The following is an 18942-nucleotide window of genomic DNA, read 5'->3' on the forward strand; positions in this document are numbered from 1 at the left end:
CACCACGCCCAGCTAATTTTTGTATTTTTAATAGAGATGGGGTTTCACCATGTTGGCCAGGATGGTCTTGATCTCTTGACCTCGTGATCTGCCTGCCTCAGTCTCCCAAAGTGTTGGGATTATGGGCGTGAGCCACTGTGCCTGGCCTAATTTTTTATTTTATTCATTATTATTTTTGAGACAGGTTCTTGCTCTGTTGCCCAGGCTGGAGTGTGGTGGCATGATCTTGGCTCACTGTAGCCTTGACCTCCTGGGCTCAAGTGGTCCTCCTTCCTCAGCCTCCCAAGTAGCTGGGACTACAGGCATTCACCACCACACCTGGCTAATTATTTTGATTTTTAGTAAACAAGGTCTCACTACATTTCCCAGAATGGTCTTGAACTCCTGGGCTCAAGTGATCCTTCCACTTTGACCTCCCAAAATGTTGGGATTACGGGCATGAGCCACTACACCTGGCTGAATTATTTTTTAAAATCAAGGAAAGACCTATTTTAGTCAAACAATTGCATTAAGAGTTAGACTACATGTGTAGTTGTTCAACCAGGATATATTTGAGAATGAAAATGGTGTTATTAATAATTGCCTTGAATTACTAGGGGTGAATTGGGTGTCACCTCAGGCAAATTGGTACAGATGGTCCCCATAGAATTAGGTGTCTTTAGTATTGTTCGTACATGAATTTAGAATTGCTTCAAATATAAAATATATAAAACTGGTAATTCTATAAGCATGCCTTTTTAAAATTGGAGGTTTAAATCCTTATGCTTAATTTACTAGTCTAGCTGGGTGTGGTGGCTCACACCTGTAATCCTAGCATTCTGGGAGACTGAGACAGGAGGATTGCTTGAGCCCAGGAGTTTAAGACCATCCTGGGCAAAAAAGTGAGACGCTGTCTTTATTTTATTATTATTTTTAGAGATGGTATTACAGGTGTGAGCCACTGCGCCCTGCCAACCCTGTCTCTGAAGAAAATTTAAAAATATAATTTACTAGTCTAATAGTCTGCTTCTAGAAAAAAAATTTAGAATTCTAGCTTGAAAAATTGTTTTTTCTCCTCTTTCCTCTTGCCTGTTAATCCGTCTATTCAGCAACTTCACAGTGCTTTTAGCCTTCTCCTCATAGCCATTCAATTACTATTATATTAATCATATACTGCCTATGGTACTTTTGTTGCTTTTTTTCTTTTTCTACTGTTAATTACCTCAGTCAGGAGCCTGTTGCTTTGCGTCTCAGATACTACACAGTACTCTTCCCTTCAGATACTATACAGTACTCTCTTCTTCTTACTTGCGGTCTCAGTTACCCATAGTCGACTGCAGTCTGAAAATAGGTGAGCACAGTATAGTAAGATATTTTGAGAGAGAGACCACATTCATAAAACCTTTATTAAAGTATATTATCATAATTTTTCTATTTTATGATGTTAGTTATTACTTTCTTACTGTGTCTGATTTATAAATTAAACTTTATCATAGGTATGTATGTATAAGAAAAACATGGTATATGTAGAATATGTAGGATTCAGTATTCGGGGGGGGGGTCTTGAACGTGTCTACTGCCCATAAGGAGATAAGAGAGGAATATGGTAATAGTTTCTTTTTTAAAAAAAGATCCTTTTTTGATAATTTTGGTATGTAATAGTTTCTTGACTTCTCCCTTTCTCTCCAGATTTTATCTGTTGTAATCTATTCAGTAAACCACTACTAATATCCTAATCCTTTTTCTTCAATAACCCATAATGTATGAGCTCAAACTCCTTATACTGATATTATAGTCATCAACCATTTCCTCCTTGAGCTATTTCCACTGCTCTCTTTTATACCTTTGGTCAAACCAAATCAAGCTGCTCAGTGTCCCAGCAGATATGCTAAGTAAATTTCTGCTGTAGTTTATTTATGCTGTTTCCTCTGCCTTAAAAGTGCCCTTCTGCTCTTTTATTATGGAGGCTTATTATGCACAGTGCAGCTTAAATCTTCCCCCAAGAAGCCTTCCCAGGTCACACTAATGTGAAAAAAAACCCACCAGACCCCTTTACTTAAACTCCTTTTTTTTTTTTTTTTTTTGAGACAGAGTTTTGCTCTTGTTGCCTAGGCTGGAGTGCAATGAGATTACAGGCGTGAGCCACCATGCCCGGCCTACTTAAACTCCTTTATCACTTACTGCCTGTGCCTCTTTTTTTTTTGTGAACCTATGGATTATATTGAAGAAGGTTATGTCTCTTATTACAAAAAGTTAGAGCATGCATGTCCATGCTTGAGTATGTTTTTGTGTGTGTGTGTGTGTGTGTGTTTATTTTCTCACATAGGTTGTAAACTCTTTGAAATTAGGGATTATTTCTCCTGCTTCTAGGGTCTTTGACATCAAATTTACTTAGCTTCAGAGCTTGATTGTTCCACTTATTTGCTGTGTGACCTTGGACAAATTACTTCACCTTTCCCATCAGTTTCCTGTGTGTTGAAGAGGGTTAACGTGTATGTTCCACAGGGAAATTGTAAGATATAAAAATGTCTGGGTTGGGCATCATGACTCATGTCTGTAATCCTAGTACTTTGAGAGGCCAAGGTGGGCGGATTGCCTAAGCTGAGGAGTTCGAGATCACCCTGGGAAACATAATGAAACCCCATCTCTACTAAAATACAAAAAAAAAGTTTAGCTGGACATGGTGGCACATGCCTGTAGTCCCAGCTACTTGGGAGGCTGAGGCACAAGAATCGCTTGAAGCTAGGAGGCAGAGGTTGCAGTAAGCTGAGATTGTGCCACTGCACTCCAGCCTGGGTGACAGAGCAAAACTCCATCTCAAAATAAAAAACAACAACAAAAAAGATGATGTCTGAAAAGACTATTTTTCTTTTGGAGACAAGGTCTCTCTCTGTCACCTAGGCTGAAGTGCAGTGGTGTGATCTTGGCTCATTGCAACCTCCACCTCCCAGGTTCAAGTGATTCTTGTGCCTCAGCCTCACGAGTAGCTGGGACTACAGGTGTGTGCCACCACGTCCAGCTAATTTTTGTATTTTTAGTAAAGAGGGGGTCTCGTCATGTTGGCTAGGCTGGTCTTGAACTCTTGACCTCAAGCGATCCACTCACCTCAGCCTCCCAAAGTGCTGGGATTACAGGCAAGAGCCACCGTGCCTGGTCTGTCTGAAAAGGCTTTGAAAGTACTCAGCACTTGGGAGGCACTCGATAAATGTTAAGCTTGGTGGTTTGTGCTGCCCCGACCCATGAATAGCTCAACAGGAGTTGTGTTGTTGTTGAAGGTAAGACCTTCTAATAGTTTAATTTTCTTTCAAACGTTTTAAAAATATCAACAATTTTATTTAAATGAAGGTGGATCTATATACTTCAAAACTTTCCTTTATTGTCCCTAAGTTTTATGTCTGATGAAACAGGTTGATTCACTCCTTTGATTTGATTATTGACCAAGAGTCAGGATTATGGGAGCTGAAGGAGAAAGCAAGGACAAACAAAATGGAAATGTTTGGGAAAGAGAATTCTTTCATTGTCTTCTAGTTTTAAGCTATCAATTTTAATTATTTTAGTTAGGCTTTGTATTTCCTGAATATTAATGTTAATAAGAATAAAATGTAGATATTATAAGGATTAGTTGATTTAGGGTGATCTCTAAAGTTAAGATGAATGATTTAAGATTATTTATGTTTTAGGAAAGGGATCTTCAGTTTTTCTTTGCCTTCAGAAATCAGTAATAGCTTGAAATTTAAAGTAAAACATATGAATTTAAATGTATTGTTCTTGTCGGGAAACCAAACTTTTAATTTTATGTTATTTACTATCAGAATAAAACAAAAATTCTAGTTTATAAATACGTATTAAAACATAACTGTACTATATAATGTTTATTATAACATAGCTTTTAAGAGCGAATCACCACTAATGTACATGATTTTTTTTTTTAAAGTAAAAGTGACTCTGTCACATACATGAATAAGTTTCACTTATCAGTATTCTTATGCTAAGAAGGTTAGAAATTTCTGCAGAGAAGTAAGCTCAGGGTTTTAAAATTAAATAAGTAAATACATTTCTGTAGTTTATGTTTACAGTGTGATGTAGTTAGGTATTAATAGTATTAAAATATTAACTTTCAAAATAAGATATTATGGCCTGGCGTGGTGGCTCGCACCTGTAATTCTAGCACTTTGGGAGGCTGAGACGGGAAGATTGCTTGAGCTCAGAACTTCAAGTCCAGCCTGGGCAACATAGTGAGACCTTATCTCTACAAATAATAAACAAAATTAATTGGGTGGGGTGGCATGCACCTGTGGTCCCAGATACTTGGAAGACTGAGGTGGGAGGAGCCCTTGAGCCTAGAAGGTCGAGGCTTCAGTGAGCTGTGATCGCACCACTGCACTCCAGACCAGGCAACAGAGTGAGACCCTGTCTCAAATACACACACACACGTACACACACACACACACACACACACACACAATACCTTTCAGACACTTAGGTTTTAATATGTAGAGTTGAATACTTTTGGGCCTACTGATTTCTATAAGAGGTTTTTAAATAATAGTATACTAAGGTACTATGTAAAATAGTGAATGCTAAACAGTCATCTGTAAGTTACTATAAGTAAACTTGAGGGTATCATACTATACAAGTGTTTCATTGTTTTTAGATGCTAACTGTTACTTTAGAATTCTTTAGTAGTTTTAGTTCAGGAAGTCCAATGATTGAAGCATACCTATAAGCTGATGTATTTATACAGAATACACTGTTAAAATGTCTTTACTTTCAGAAGGAATTTTGAGCAAGGATCATAAATGTAACAAATCTAAATCTAAGGATATCATATTTCTATTGTGATAATGGTTCTACTTTTAGAATAGAATTGAAATTCAGTTTATACTTAGAGATAAGCCAGTGTAATCGTTTATAAATGGTTTTACTTTTTGTTTTCTCATCTGTAGATTTGTGTTCGCTATTTTCAAACATGTGGTAATGTTCATGTTTTGAAGCCAAATTATGTGTGTTTCTTTGGTTATCCTTCATTCAAGTATAGTCATCCACATCACTTCCTGAAAACAACTGCTGGTAAGTATGATTTCAAAATAACACGTATAAAATAATGTTTTGTACCTCATTCAGTAATATTTTTTAGTAGTTGATTGAGACTTTTTAAACTAAAAAAAAGTTGACTCTGTATTTCTAGCCGGGCCCTTCCCATCTCCCCACATTTTCCCAATTCTCACTTTCTTTTTTCTCATCCCTCTTTTTTACATACTTTCCTTAACACCGGTACCCCTTTTTAAAAGAAAAATTTTTTTAGAGACAGGATCTCACTCTGTTGCCCAGGTTGGAGTGCAGTGGTACAATCACAGCTCACTATAACCTGAAATCCTGGGCTCAAGTGATACTCCTGCCTCAGCTTCTTAAAGAGCTGGGATTGCAGGCATTAACTTATCTCACCCAGCACTTGTGTCTTTATAATGTTGGGAATGGGTTGTGTTGGGCCATCTATTTATCATCTGGCTCATCTAAGTGCAATAGTCAGCATTGATATGACTTTCTCAGTCAAGGTAAATTGTTGACAATAGAAGTATCTTTGTGTTGTTGTACATATTGTGGTATTGTTTGTTGAAGGAAGCACTTAATCTATCATGTGAACATGGTGTGATGAAACCAGCCTGATTTAGTCCTAAATAGAAAGTTCCCTGACTTTTACCATTTACTTACCTTTTCCCCAGCTTTTTCTACCCTCTGTAAGGAACTTGAAGGATTAAGTATTAGATTTGGCAAGGGCATAAGAACTGTTTTTTTCCTGATGTTCTATTTAGAACCCTGGTAAAGAACCCTAGACTTTTGTTACACCATTAAGTTTTTGACAGATACATGGGAGCTTAGTTCGTGCTGGCAATGAAAAATGGGGGAATTCCAGGCAGACCCCAAGTCAGCCTTTCCATGCTGTTTGTTTTTTTGTTTTTGTTTTTGTTTTCGTTTTTGTTTTTTTTTGAGGCAGGACCTCACTCTGTCTGCACTCAGGCTGGAGTGCAGTGGCACAATCATAGCTCACTGTAACCTCAAACTCATGGGCTCAAATGATCCTCCTGCCTCAACCTCCTGAGTAGCTGGGACTACAGGAGTGCATCACTACACCTGGCTACTTTGTTTATTTATCAGGGTGTTGTCACAGTGTCCAGGCTGGTCTAAAACTCCTGGATTCAAGAGATCCTCCCGCCTCTGCCTCTCGAAGTGCCATGATTACAGGCATGAGCCCTGTACCCGGCCTTCCATGCCTTTTCTTTCTTTCTTTCTTTCTTTTCTTTTTTTTTTTGAGACAAGGTCTCGCCTCTCAAAGTGATGGGATTACAGGTGTGAGCCACTGTTCCCAGTCATCTTCCATGCTTTTTCTATGTCATCCTCCACTGTAGCCTAAGATATGTAAACTTTACCTTCACTACTTTTACAAACATTTCCATTTTTTAAAGTTGATCTTTTTTTGTTACTTCCCGGAGAAAATAGAGGTCATTCCAGTAAATACTTCAACTTCCTGGTCCAGTCTGTAAACACTTACGAGCTTTGGGTTCCTGGATACACCAGTTCCAGGCTACTTGGATTCCAGGTCTACAAATTACTAGCAGTGCAACTTCGAGCAAGTTTCACCATCTGGGAAATGGGAGTAATCATGGTATTTAGCTAATTGTATTCTTGTGAGAATTCATTCGTTCAACAATTAATATTTATTGATCACCTGTGTTCCAAGGCACTGCTCTAGGTGCTTGGTATATATCGGTACACAAAACAAAGATCCTTATACTTGGGTGGATTAAATAAATTAGAATATGTAAAATATTTACATATTCTAATACTGCTTAGGTATACTAATACTGCTTACGTATGCTAATACTGCTTACATATACTAATACTGCTTTCTCTGGACACTTATTAAGGTTCCTCTTCTTCTGCTTCTGTTTTAAACTTCAGTTTCTCATAGAATCCCATCCTTTGCCCTCTCTTCTTGTACTACGTCTACACACATGCCTTCAACTCTCACCTCATTGAACACTTCCGAATCTGTAGCTGTAACTCAGATCTCTCACCAACTGCTAACAAAACATCTCCATTCCATTGTCCCCAAAACTCAGTCTTCTACAAATCTCTTTTCCTTCTGATATTTCCTAACTCAGTAAATCATTAAGCTAGACTAGCCTAGCTTAACCATTGATGTGAGACCCTGTCTATACAAAAAAATTTAGAAAGTCAGCTGAGCATGTTGGTCCACACCTGTAGTCCCAGCTACTCAGGAGTCTGAGGTAGGAGGATCACCTGAGCCCCAGAGGTTGAGGCCGCAGTGAGCTGTGATCATGCCACTGCCGTCCAGCCTGGGCAACAGAGTTAGACCATGTCAAAGAGAAGAGAAGGGAAGGGAAGAGAAGAGAAGAGGAGGGGAGAGGAGGGGAGGGGAGGGAAAAGGAGGGGAGGGGAGAGGGAGGGAGGCAGGGCGGGAGGGAGGGAGGAAGGAAGGAAGGAAGGAGAGGGGAGGGGAAACAAAAGAAAAAAGAAGAGAAGGAGGAGGAGGAAGGGAAGGGAAGGGATGGGATCAGGAGGGAAAGGGAGGGGAGGGAAGCTAGAAACCTAGAGTCATCGGGAGGGAGGGACGAAGGGAAGAAAGGAAGGAAGGAAGGAAAAGGGAGGGAGGGAGGGAAGGAAGGAAAAGGGAGAGAAGGAGGGAAGGAAGGAAGGAAGGAAGGAAGGAAGGAAGGAAGGAAAGAAGGAAACCTAGAGTCATCCTGAGGGAGGGAGGGAGGGAGGGAGGGAGAAAGGAAGGAAGGAAGGAAAAGGGAGGGAGGGAGGGAAGGAAGGAAGGAAGGAAAAGGGAGGGAGGGAGGGAAGGAAGGAAGGAAGGAAAAGGGAGGGAGGGAAGGAAGGAAGGAAGGAAAGAAGGAAACCTAGAGTCATCCTGAGGGAGGGAGGGAGAAAGGAAGGAAGGGAGGGAGAGAGGGAGGGAGGGAGGGAGGGAGGAAGGAAGGGAGGGAGGAAGGAAGGAAGGAAAGAAGGAAACCTAGTGTCATCCTGAGGGAGGGAGGGAGGGAGGGAGGAAGGAAGGAAGGAAGGAAGGGAGGAAGGAAGGAAGGAAGGGAGGAAAGAAGGAAAGAAAGAAGGAAACCTAGAGTCATCCTGAGGGAGGGAGGGAGGGAGGAAGGAAGGAAGGAAAGAAAGAAAGAAAGAAACCTAGAGTCATCCTGAGGGAGGGAGGGAGGGAGGGAGGAAGGAAGGAAGGAAGGAAGGAAAGCTAGAAACCTAGAGTCATCCTGACTCTAGTCTCACATCAGATTGATTATCAAAACCTATTAATTTTTCATCTTACGTATTTCTTAAATCTGCCTTCTTTTCAAACAGCTTTGAAAAGTATATAAATATATAAATCACATACTTCTGTGCTGGGCAGAGTGGCTCACACCTGTAATCCCAGCACTTTGGGAAGCTGAGGCAGGAGGCTTGCTTGAGGCCAGGAGTTCGAGACCAGCCTGGGCCACAAAAAAGTGAGATCTCATCTCTACAAAAAATTTTAAAAAATTACTTGGGTGTGGTGGTATGCACTTGTAGTCAACTGCTAGTCCTAGCTGAGGTGGGAGGATCACTTGAGCCCAGGAACTTGAAGTTTTCATGGGCTGATTGTGCCACTGCACTCCAGCCTGGGCAACAGAGTGAGACCCTGTCTCTAAAAAAATAATAAATTAATAAATTCTATACTTCTACTTCTTACCTGAAGTAGCCTCCTGCTTCTCCTGCCTTGTTTTGCCTCTGCCACCCACTCCCTGACCCCTTCTACCACACTCCTGCCAGAGATTTTTTTTTTCTAAAATTATAGACCTCCTAAAGTTGCCGATCTGATATTATAAATAAGATTCCATATCAGTTAATTATTGCTGAATAACAAACAATCCCACAACTTAGTGGCTTAAAGCAACAAGGACTGATCATTTCTCAGGATTCCGTGGGTTGGCTGGGTGATTTCCTTGCTGGTTACGCCCGGGCTCCCTCATATGGCTGTATTTGACTAGAGGATCATTTGGGCTGGAAGATCCAAGATGGTCTCTGTCATGTGTCTGACAATTCATGCTGGGTTTCAGAAGGGGCACCTCATGTCTCCTTTTCCTGATGTCTCATCCTCCAGTAGACTAGATCAACTTCCTTCCATGAGGATTTTAGGGCAGCATTCCAAAAGGGAGAAGGGAGAAGCTGTGTGGACTTTTGAGGCCTAGCCTCACGAACCTGCACACTTCACTTCTGCTATATTCTATTTGTCAAAGCAAGTCACAGCCCAGCACAGATTTAAGAACTGGTAAAATAGACTCCACCTCCTGATGGGAACAGCTGTAAAGAATTTATGACCACGTTAACTTACCACTGGGTCCTGATCACCTTTAGGATGAAGTTCAAATATTTTAGCATGGTGCACAAAGTCTTTCAAATCTGGGCTGATTTCTTGCCATATACTGTATCTTTGGCTATAGAGAACTGTTTGTTCTCTAACCTTGCCATAAACCATCACATTTTCGTGCTCTTGCTGTTCCTTGCATATTGCTTTGTATAGAGGTGCCATAGTGTATTTTCTTGTTTTTGTGTTACTTAGATTGATTTCCAGTTCGTCATTATGACCCTATAGTAACCATTTTTTAGCAAGTGGAATTACTTATGGAATCAAGAATGTTGATTAAAAAAATTTTTTTTAAATGCTTTTGATTCTTAATGCTAAACCATTCAGAAAGTTGCCAGGTTATACTCCAATTAGCAAGCTGTGAGAGGACCCAACTTGCTAGAGAGGAAGTAAGAGGTACCTAATACCTCCATAACCAAAATGTATTTTTTAGTTTTTATTACCAATTTAACTCCCCATATTTAAGAAAATTTTACAACCCTAATTAATTTGTTATATGTTTTATAAGCAAATATGGTTAACAGCAGTCTAAAGATACAGGAGCATTCCTGAATAGGTTCAGAGCCGTTTGTTAACCTGGAAAAGTGGGAGGGTCCATACATGCTTTCAAATGACCAGAAATACTTTTCTCTTTTGAGAATAATTACTATACAGTATCACTGGCATCTAAGTATTACAAAGAGGGTATAGAAGCTGGGTGTGGTGGGTGGTCCCAGTTTCCTCAGGAGATGGAGGGAGGAGGATTGCTTGAGCCCAGGAGTTTGAAGCTGTAGTATGCATTTACGCACCTTTGAATGTCTACTGTACTCCAGCCTGGGGAACATAGTGAGACTCTGTCTCTAAAAAAGGAGGGATGGGTAGAAATTTGAAAAGGGGTAAAAAATGGGAAGAGGAAAGAGACGACTTAGGGATAAGTTGGCAGAACATAAGTTTGGACAAACAAGTTTCCATCAAGTTTGCTAGATATAGAACTGCCTGATTTTTAGCCATTAAGAATGAGAAAGAATAGTTATATAAATTCAAAAGAAATCTGTTCATGTTACTATAGTTTTATAACTTAAAACAAGGATATCTAGCTGGGTTTCTCTTTGTATATCTTTGTTCTATTTTCTATTCATTACATTGTTTCAAAATTTAATTAATTTGTTAGTAGGGCCTTTTATAGCCCTATAACAGACCATTTTGGAAGTTGGAAAATGTAAGTTCTGTGGCAGTGCCAGGAGGTCTGTGTTGTAAAATAATTTATTTAAATCTCTGATGGTTATGAATAATGGTTATGCTCTTAAAAATTATAAAATGCTGTTTTTTCTGTCTGTAAGATGGAAGAATTTCTGCCTCTGCCTGAGAACATTCTCTGATTTTAGATGTGAAAGTATATATTAGTAATATGTTACATACTTAATGAGATCGTTTCTCATTTGTCTTTGAAGCTCTCCGTGGACAGGTTGTTCAGTTCAAGCTCTCAGACATTGGAGAAGGGATTAGAGAAGTAACTGTTAAAGAATGGTAAGTGAATCTGAAAAAATCTCTTAAGTAAATTTAAAAATAATTTGAGTAAAAATAACTATTTTTATTTTTATTTATTTAATGGATAGTTGGAATCTAAATTGAGAAACGTCTTTATAAACACATAATGCATTTTTAAAAGCAATAAGGTAGAATTACCTTGTGTTGATGATATAGTGGTGAAGGAATTTGTCATACATCAAGGTACTTTATTCAATGTGATTTAAAACTGTCAGGTAGTCTGAGCTCTCTTCACTGTACTGAAAATGACTTTAGTAAGAATGTATGTTTGACTTACCATTACCTGATACAGTTTACTTGCATGTTTAGAAGAGATGAAAATATTTTACCAAAAATCACGAATTGAAAAATAAATTTTGAAACATTGAAAAATTATCCAAAAAAGGGCCTGAAAGAAACAAAACCCTTTCATCCTCTACCTCATTTCTTTATTTCACCTTCTGGAAAAATAGCACCTCTGGGTACCGAACTCAGTTTTAGAGGTTGTTAGAAGTGGCAGTTAAGATGAGAAATAGATTACTTCCCACCTTAGATTTACACCATTAAAGATCCTTTTAAGAATCTGGTTCAACCACCTGAACATTCTTTTCTTGTTATTTACTTATTTTTTACTTCTTTACTTTAAACATTCTTTACTTTAAACATTCTTTACTTATTGTTATTGCTTTATAAGTTAGAAGAGAACTGTAATAACATAAACATACCTTACGGTTATGTCTCTGTTGGCATTGTGGGATTATGGAAATAGCAATGGACTTCAAATCATAAGAGTCTGATCTTGAAACTTATTAGCTGTCCTAACTGTGACTCACTTGGTCTCTTAATGTGTCATATGTGGATAACAGTACTTGCTCTGCCAACCTCTGGAGCATTGAAAGGATCAAAATAATGTCATGTATAAGAAATGCATTTGATAATACCTTCTTTTCAAGACCAAGACAGTAGTAAAAAATCTTTATAGAATTTTTTTTTTTTTGGTAGAGATGGGGTCTTACTATGTTGACCATGCTGGTCTTGAACTCTTGGCCTCAAGTGATCTTCCCACCTGGGCCTTCCAAAGTGTTGGGATTACAGGCATGAGCCACTGCACCCAGCTTTTTTTGATTGTTTTAAAAAACCATTTCTTAATTTCTACCTCTTATTCTGTACACCCATATGCTTAGTATAGGGCTTACGGCTCTTAGAAGGGGAAATTATTTTATTCCTAATAAAATTCTTAAAACTCTTTTAATGAGAAACTAATCATTTGATTAGTTTTTCAGAAGTTCTTTAAGAAATATTAATAGCTTTCTTGAATTCTGTTTTTTTTTCCCTAACTTAATATTGTAAAATGTAAAGTAGAGGTTCCTCTTCAAAGACGTTCTTCCTCATTTAATTAGGAATAAATAGTAACTTCTCTAAGAAGCAAAATTTATTCAAAGACCTGTGCTAACATTCTTAAATATCTGCTAGCCATGATAAGGAAATCGATGTACTTTATGTTCTTAGCTCCTACAATTTAGCCTAAATATTTGCCCTGGCATGCTTATACTGGCCCAAGCAAGCATTAGGTCATAGCCTGTTCCTCTTCCTTATTTGAAGGTGTTTTTACCTTTCTCAGCATTCCACAGGTTACTTCCTCCTTCCTTTGTTCTCCTCTACCTTTGCCTCTTTTAAAAAGTTCTAAGTTGCTAGCCAATCAGGACAAATACAGAATGTGAGGTCCCGTTCCAGCCAGTGGAAACCCCGGACACAGCAGTAGGTTGGATGTGTCAGGTTATAAATGACCCTGTCTTCTTTGTTCGGTGCACTCTTGTAGCAAAACTGCTGTTGAATGTACTCTTTCTGCAGGAAGTAAAAATGGCCTTGCTGAGTAAATTACATTTATGTTCAAGTGCTATTTCTTTACAGCACTGAGGAACAAGCATTTCAAACAATATCCATAAATAATTTAAGGAAAAAATACGTATTGTGTTGCACTTGAAATGCTAAAGGGCAGAATTCTAGTCTATAAAATGGAGCCTGAGAATAGAAATTTGAATATGTAAGGAAGCATAATTTAACAGAAAGAGTGTGGTTTTGGGTAAGGTTAAATAAAACCTCATTTATTCTTAGAATTTGTGAGAGCAAATGTATGGAAAAAGAAAAAACTACTTAAATTTCACAAATCCTTTGATAAACTTCTAAAACAAGTTTAGATGTTATATATTCTTTTGTTTTAAAGTCTATTTGATAGTATAGCCACTCTAGCTTGCTTGCTTTCTCTCTTTTTTTTTTTTTTTTGAGAGACAGGGTCTTGCTTTGTAGCCCAGGCTGGTCTCAAACTCCTGAGATTACAGGCTAGCCATCACACCTAGCCTTGTGTGACATACCTTTTTTGATCCTTTTACTTTTTACCATTTGTGTTCTTGAATTTAAATTATATTTCTTAGCATATAGTTGGAGCATTTTTTTAGAATCTATTCTGCCAATCTTTGCCTTTTTATTGGAGTATGTAAACTTTTTAGTGTATATTTTAAAGTTATTTTCTTTGCGGTTGCCCTGAGGATTACAATTAACATGTTAATTTAAAACACTATAATTTGGATTAGTAGAAACTTAATGGAATACAAAGACTTTGCTCCAATATAGCTCTATCGCCTCTTCCTTCCTTTTGCTATTTGTCATACGTATTCCTGTTTTCCTTTTTTAGAATTATTATTCCATTAGCCCAGCATGGTGGCACAGGCGTGTAGTGCCAGCTACTTGGGAGGCTGAGGTGAGAGGATGGCTTGAGCCCAGGATGCAGAGGTTGCAGTGAGCCGAGATCGCATCACTGCACTCCAGTCTGGGCAACAGAGCAAGATCCTGTCTCAAAAAACAAAACAAAACAAATAATTATCACTCCATATTGAAAGTATTCCATTTTTAAACATCATAAAGCACATCAACACAGTTTTATAAGTATTGCTTTAATGTGGTTGTCTTGTAAATCAGATAGGATGTTTTTTAAAATTACAAACAGTTACAAATAAAACAAAATACAGATGTGGCCAGGTGTGGTGGCTCATGCCTGTTATCCCAACACTTTGGGGGTCCAAGATGGGAGTACTGCTTGAGGCCAGGAGTTCCAGACTAGCGGGGGCAACATAGCAAAGACCCTGTCTCTACCAACAACAACCACCCAGATGCTCCTTGACTTATGATGGGGATAAGTCATAAACCCATCAAAACTAAAATGTCTTAAGTTGAAAATGTTTAGCCTAGCCTACTTTAAACATGCTTAGAACACGTACCTTAGCCCACATTTGGGCAAAGTCATCTAATACAAAGTCTATTTTAAAAAGAACCATTGAATATCTTTTGCAGTTTATTGAATACTGAAAGTGAAAAACAGAAGGGTTGTATGGGTGCTCAAATTACTGTTTCTACTGAAGGCATATTGTTTTTACACCATCATAAAGTTGAAAAATTATAAAAGTCAGAGACCATCTGTAGTGCCAGTTTTCCAGGGATTTTGCTTTTTGTGGTGATCCAAACCTAGTATTCCCCTTACAGTGGCTGCGAGGCTGCTGATTTGGCTCCTGCTGTGCTAGGGAAAGGAGGATGGAAATTGGGCAAGTTAAAATACTACAAAACTCAGCCCTTTTTCCTGAATACATCCTTCTTAGTTGTTGCAAGCCTTTTTTCTAATTTCCAAAATTCTGAAAAAATAGATTTTTAACAACTTTTGTCACTGTGCTTGTTGTTCATATGGAAGAGCAGATTTTCAGAAGTCTTTAATCCATCATTCTGGAAGTGAAAGTATGTGCTTTTAAACCTGGTTTCTATGTCATGGGTGCTGTTTTATCATAGGCTGAGGACTGGTTAGGATAGGAAGACAAGAAGCAAGAATGACAACAATTATCTGTTGCTGGCAATAAGTCAGAAATAAGTGCTAGAGACATTAAGAATGCCATTAGAATCAAAATTAGATGTATTATTTCAGGTTTGGTCCCATTCCTCCTGTTTTGTTTGCTAAGACTCTCTAGAAAAGCCTGTAAAGTATACCTAAAATGATTATGGGGTTAGAAGGACTTTATATAAGAACAGGCTAAAATAATTTTAGAAAGAAAGACTGGGAGAACTCCTATCTAAAATTCATGAAATTACAAAGGATATGTATTGAGGACATCAATTTTTAAACTTGTTTCTGGAAGTATTGGGCATCCCTTAAAGTTTGGAAAAGGGTAATATAAGACAATAGAAGGAAATACCACTTTAAAAATGTATTTTTAGAACTTATTTTTCTAATAAATGGGTCAGACAGAAAACTTGAGAGTTTAATTAAATTTTTGGATTATAGACTATGGATTGCTTGAAATTTTTTTGAGTATTTCTTGCAGATACATTGAAGAGACTCTGGAAGTCATTATAGTCTTCTCTGAAACATTTCTTAGTACACCATCTGAAAGTAAATGCTAGGCTAGATGAATACTGATCTAACTCAGCATGGCATTTACATCCTTAATATGATCTGTACTTATGATTGTTTATGTAAAAGTGTCTCCTTTCTTTTTCTTTTAGGTATGTAAAAGAAGGAGATACAGTGTCTCAGTTTGATAGCATCTGTGAAGTTCAAAGTGATAAAGCTTCTGTTACCATCACTAGTCGTTATGATGGAGTCATTAAAAAACTCTATTATAATCTAGACGATATTGCCTATGTGGGGAAGCCATTAGTAGACATAGAAACGGAAGCTTTAAAAGGTATTGTAAGTCTGTTAATCTCTTTTACCAAATTGATTATTGGTCTCTTTTTGTCATTGGGTCCCAATTAAAAGTGATCTTTGTTTTTTATTTTTTGTTTTTTTCTATTCCTATTTATTTTTGGCTCTTGGGGAAATGTAATCTTTTCAGTGTGAAAAAAGGCAACAAGTTCAACACAAAATAGAAATCTGAATTATAGGATAAGACAAAACCAAAGGTTGGGGGAAAAAGGCAATAGCAAAAGGAAGAGATGAGATGTTGCAAAAAAGGTGGAGGATGTCCCATCCTTTCTCCTCTGGGGAATGACTCAAACATTCAGGTGGCATTATGTACTGTTCCACCTAAGTCAGTGATGTTACTCCTTTTGGAGGGGTAAGAAGGTTGGGGATGGACTTTTAATAACTTACAGGATTTGAGTTGGAGTTTTAGAAGCCCAAATCAGGAAAATTGAAAAGGTTCTCTGTGAGTCATGATTATCTTTTGGCCAGTTGCCATGTTAAAAATGTGTACAATAACACTTCATTTACCTGAAGACCTGCCTTCTGGAGACCTTAGTGTTCAAAGAGGCAACAAGCTCTCTCAGTAATTAAAGATTAAGGCTATAAATACTGGCCACTAAGAACAAAAATTGGAGTATCTAAAGATGAAATCTAACATAATGGATTGCTCTGTTTGCCACTGATACAAAAAAAAAAAAAGCACTCATGTTGGGGATGGTTATAAACTTTTTCAAGAGAAGTTGAAAAAAGAAAAAGCACTCTTGTTGGGGATGGTTATATACTTTTTCAAGAGAAGTTGAAGAGAAAAGAAGGAAAATTAAAATGAAAGCAAAGATACCAGCATTTAGAAGAAGCAACAACCATGGGACTTAAGTGGTAGATGTCCTGTCAGAAGGTAATTCATCATGAGAATGTTACAGAGGAAAGCTAAAACAGTTGGCAGTCCCAGTGGTAGTAGGCAGCTGGCTGGCTAACTCAGAAGTTCCTTACAGCACTATTGTGGTATACCGAAGTTTTATCATCTAGGAATCAGTTTTGATACTAGGGGCTGCAAGAACAATAGGTTCTGTGACAGAACTCCTAGGCCAGCATTCCCACCGTGGAAGTGCTGAGATAAGATACCTCAGTGTAATTCAGAAGTCTAGAAGGAGTAATTGAATTACAGTGACTGGCTGACACTTAGTTCTGCAGTCTGTAGAACAATAACTAATATTACAATCTTTTTTTTCCCAGAATCACATTGTATAATTTATAAAATTTTTTTACATTTATTATTCTGTGAAGTATTCCAGTTTAGCAGATGAAGAAACTAAACCCAACTGGAAAGGTTGGACAGGCTGGGCTCGGTGGCTCACACCTGTAATCCCAGCACTTTGGGAGGCTGAGGCGGGTGGATCACAAGGTCAAGAGATCAAGATCGTCCTGGCCAGCGTGGTGAAACCCTGTCTCTACTAAAAATACAAAAATTAGCCTGGCATGGTGGTGTGTGCCTGTAGTCCCAGCTACTCGGGAGGCTGAGGCAGGAGAATCGCTTGAACTGGGAGGCGCAGGTTGCAGTAAGCCGAGATCATGCCACTGCACTCCAGCCTGGCGACAGAGCAAGACTCCATCTCTTAAAAAAAAAAAGAAAAAAAAAAAAGAAAGGTTGGACAATTTGCAAAATGGTTGGTGACAGGACCAAAGTTAGAACTTAGATGTCCTGAGTCCTTGTCCAGAATATTTTCTACTATGACATGTTGCCTCTAAAAGCTAGAATATGATTTATTGAAGGCTTCCTACTACTTTTTATTATTATAAAAGCTGGAGGGGTGCATTGCAGAAAGTTCTAAAATACAGAAAACCAAAACAACAAGAAAAATTGTAATGTTCACAAATCACACTCAATACATTCGTGTATATCATTCCAGACATTTTTCTAGGTCATATGTGTACATGTAGGTATTTTTTTAACCAAAATAATATATTGTATATGCTATAGTCCAATCTGTTTGCTTTGTTCATCTATGTTTTCATGACAGTACATTTCAATTTTATTTTTTTGTTTGTTTGAGACGGAGTCTTGCTCTGTCGCCCAGGCTGGAGTACAGTGGTGTGATCTCAGCTCACTGCAACCTCCACCTCCCAGGTTCAAGCAACTCTCCCATCTCAGCCTCCTGAGTAACTGGGACTATAGGTGTGCGCCACTGTGCCTGGCTAATATTTGTATTTTTTTAAAGAGATGGGGTTTCACCGTATTGGCCAGGCTGGTCTTGAACTCCTGACCGCAAGTGATCTGCTGGCCGCAGCCTCCTAAAGTGCTGGAATTACAGGCATGAGCCTCCACAATTGGCCTATTTCCATTTTATATGATCGACAGACCATATGTAGATTTCCTGAATTATCCCCAAAATGTCCTTGATATTTCAATTGATTTTTTTTTTTTTAACTAGGATCCAATATAGGACCATACATTGTACCTAGTTGTTATATCTCTTAAGTCTCTTTTAGTCTAGTTTATCCTCTTCTACTTTTGTTTCATGATACTGATTTGAAGAGATTGCCTTTGTTTTGCAGAATGTCAGACTTTTTGGATTTGTCTTGTTGCATTGTGGTGTTATTTAACTTGTTCCTCTAGTCCTTATATTTCCTATAAGCTGGAATTAAGTTTTAAAGGCTGAATTGAGGCTGGGCTCAGTGACTCACACCTGTAATTCCAGCACTTTGGGAGACCAGGGTGGGTGAATCACTTGAGGTCAGGAGTTTGAGACCAGCCTGGCTGGCCAACATGGTGAAACCCCAGGTCTACTAAAAATGCAAACATTAGCCGGGTGTGGTGGCACATGCCTGTAATCTCACTTACTTGGGAGGCTGAGACAGGAGAATTGCTTGAACCCTGGAGGCAGAGGTTGTGGTGAGCCAAGATTGCGCCACTGCACTCCAGCCTGGGCAACAGAGCGAGACTCTATCTCAAAAACAAACAAACAAAAGAAAAAACCAAAACAAAACAAAACAAAAAAATAAAAAATAAAGGCTGAATTCAAGTTAAATATTTTGGGTGGAACACATCATAGATCATGTTGTGTACTTCATGTTGCTTCACATCAGGATACACTTAACATCTGATGACTGCCATAGTGATGCTAAGTTTAAACACTGAACTAGGATAATGATACCCTTACCCCTCTATTGTAGAGTTGTGTTTTCCCCTTTTGTAACCAGAAAATTATGTATGTAGTGTTAGCTTTGACACTAAATAAGTAGGTTCTAATATCATTTGAGATCCTTCCTAGGTCAATAATTTCTTTAGTGGTTGTAGAATGATGATTTTGGGATT

The 18942-nt window shown here is 38.3% G+C and overlaps 1 protein-coding gene across 10 annotated transcripts in view; it reads left to right on the plus strand.

Moving 5' to 3' along the window:
• The window catches only part of LOC105485459 (dihydrolipoamide branched chain transacylase E2), a 97896-nt gene that overhangs the window by 19808 nt on the left and 59146 nt on the right, over window positions 1-18942 (plus strand). For 9 of the 10 annotated variants that reach the window (XM_071072866.1, XM_071072894.1, XM_071072782.1 and 6 more), the window contains 3 exons: window positions 4926-5049; window positions 10828-10903; window positions 15449-15630. In XM_071072866.1, the coding sequence (XP_070928967.1) occupies window positions 4926-5049; window positions 10828-10903; window positions 15449-15630 (382 nt within the window). Of the gene's footprint in view, window positions 1-4925; window positions 5050-10827; window positions 10904-15448; window positions 15631-18942 lie in introns of those variants that run through there. The other variant, XM_071073003.1, reaches the window with a different exon arrangement.

This window comes from Macaca nemestrina, chromosome 1 (genome assembly GCF_043159975.1).
Source record: "Macaca nemestrina isolate mMacNem1 chromosome 1, mMacNem.hap1, whole genome shotgun sequence".
In the NCBI taxonomy this organism is placed as follows: domain Eukaryota; kingdom Metazoa; phylum Chordata; class Mammalia; order Primates; family Cercopithecidae; genus Macaca; species Macaca nemestrina.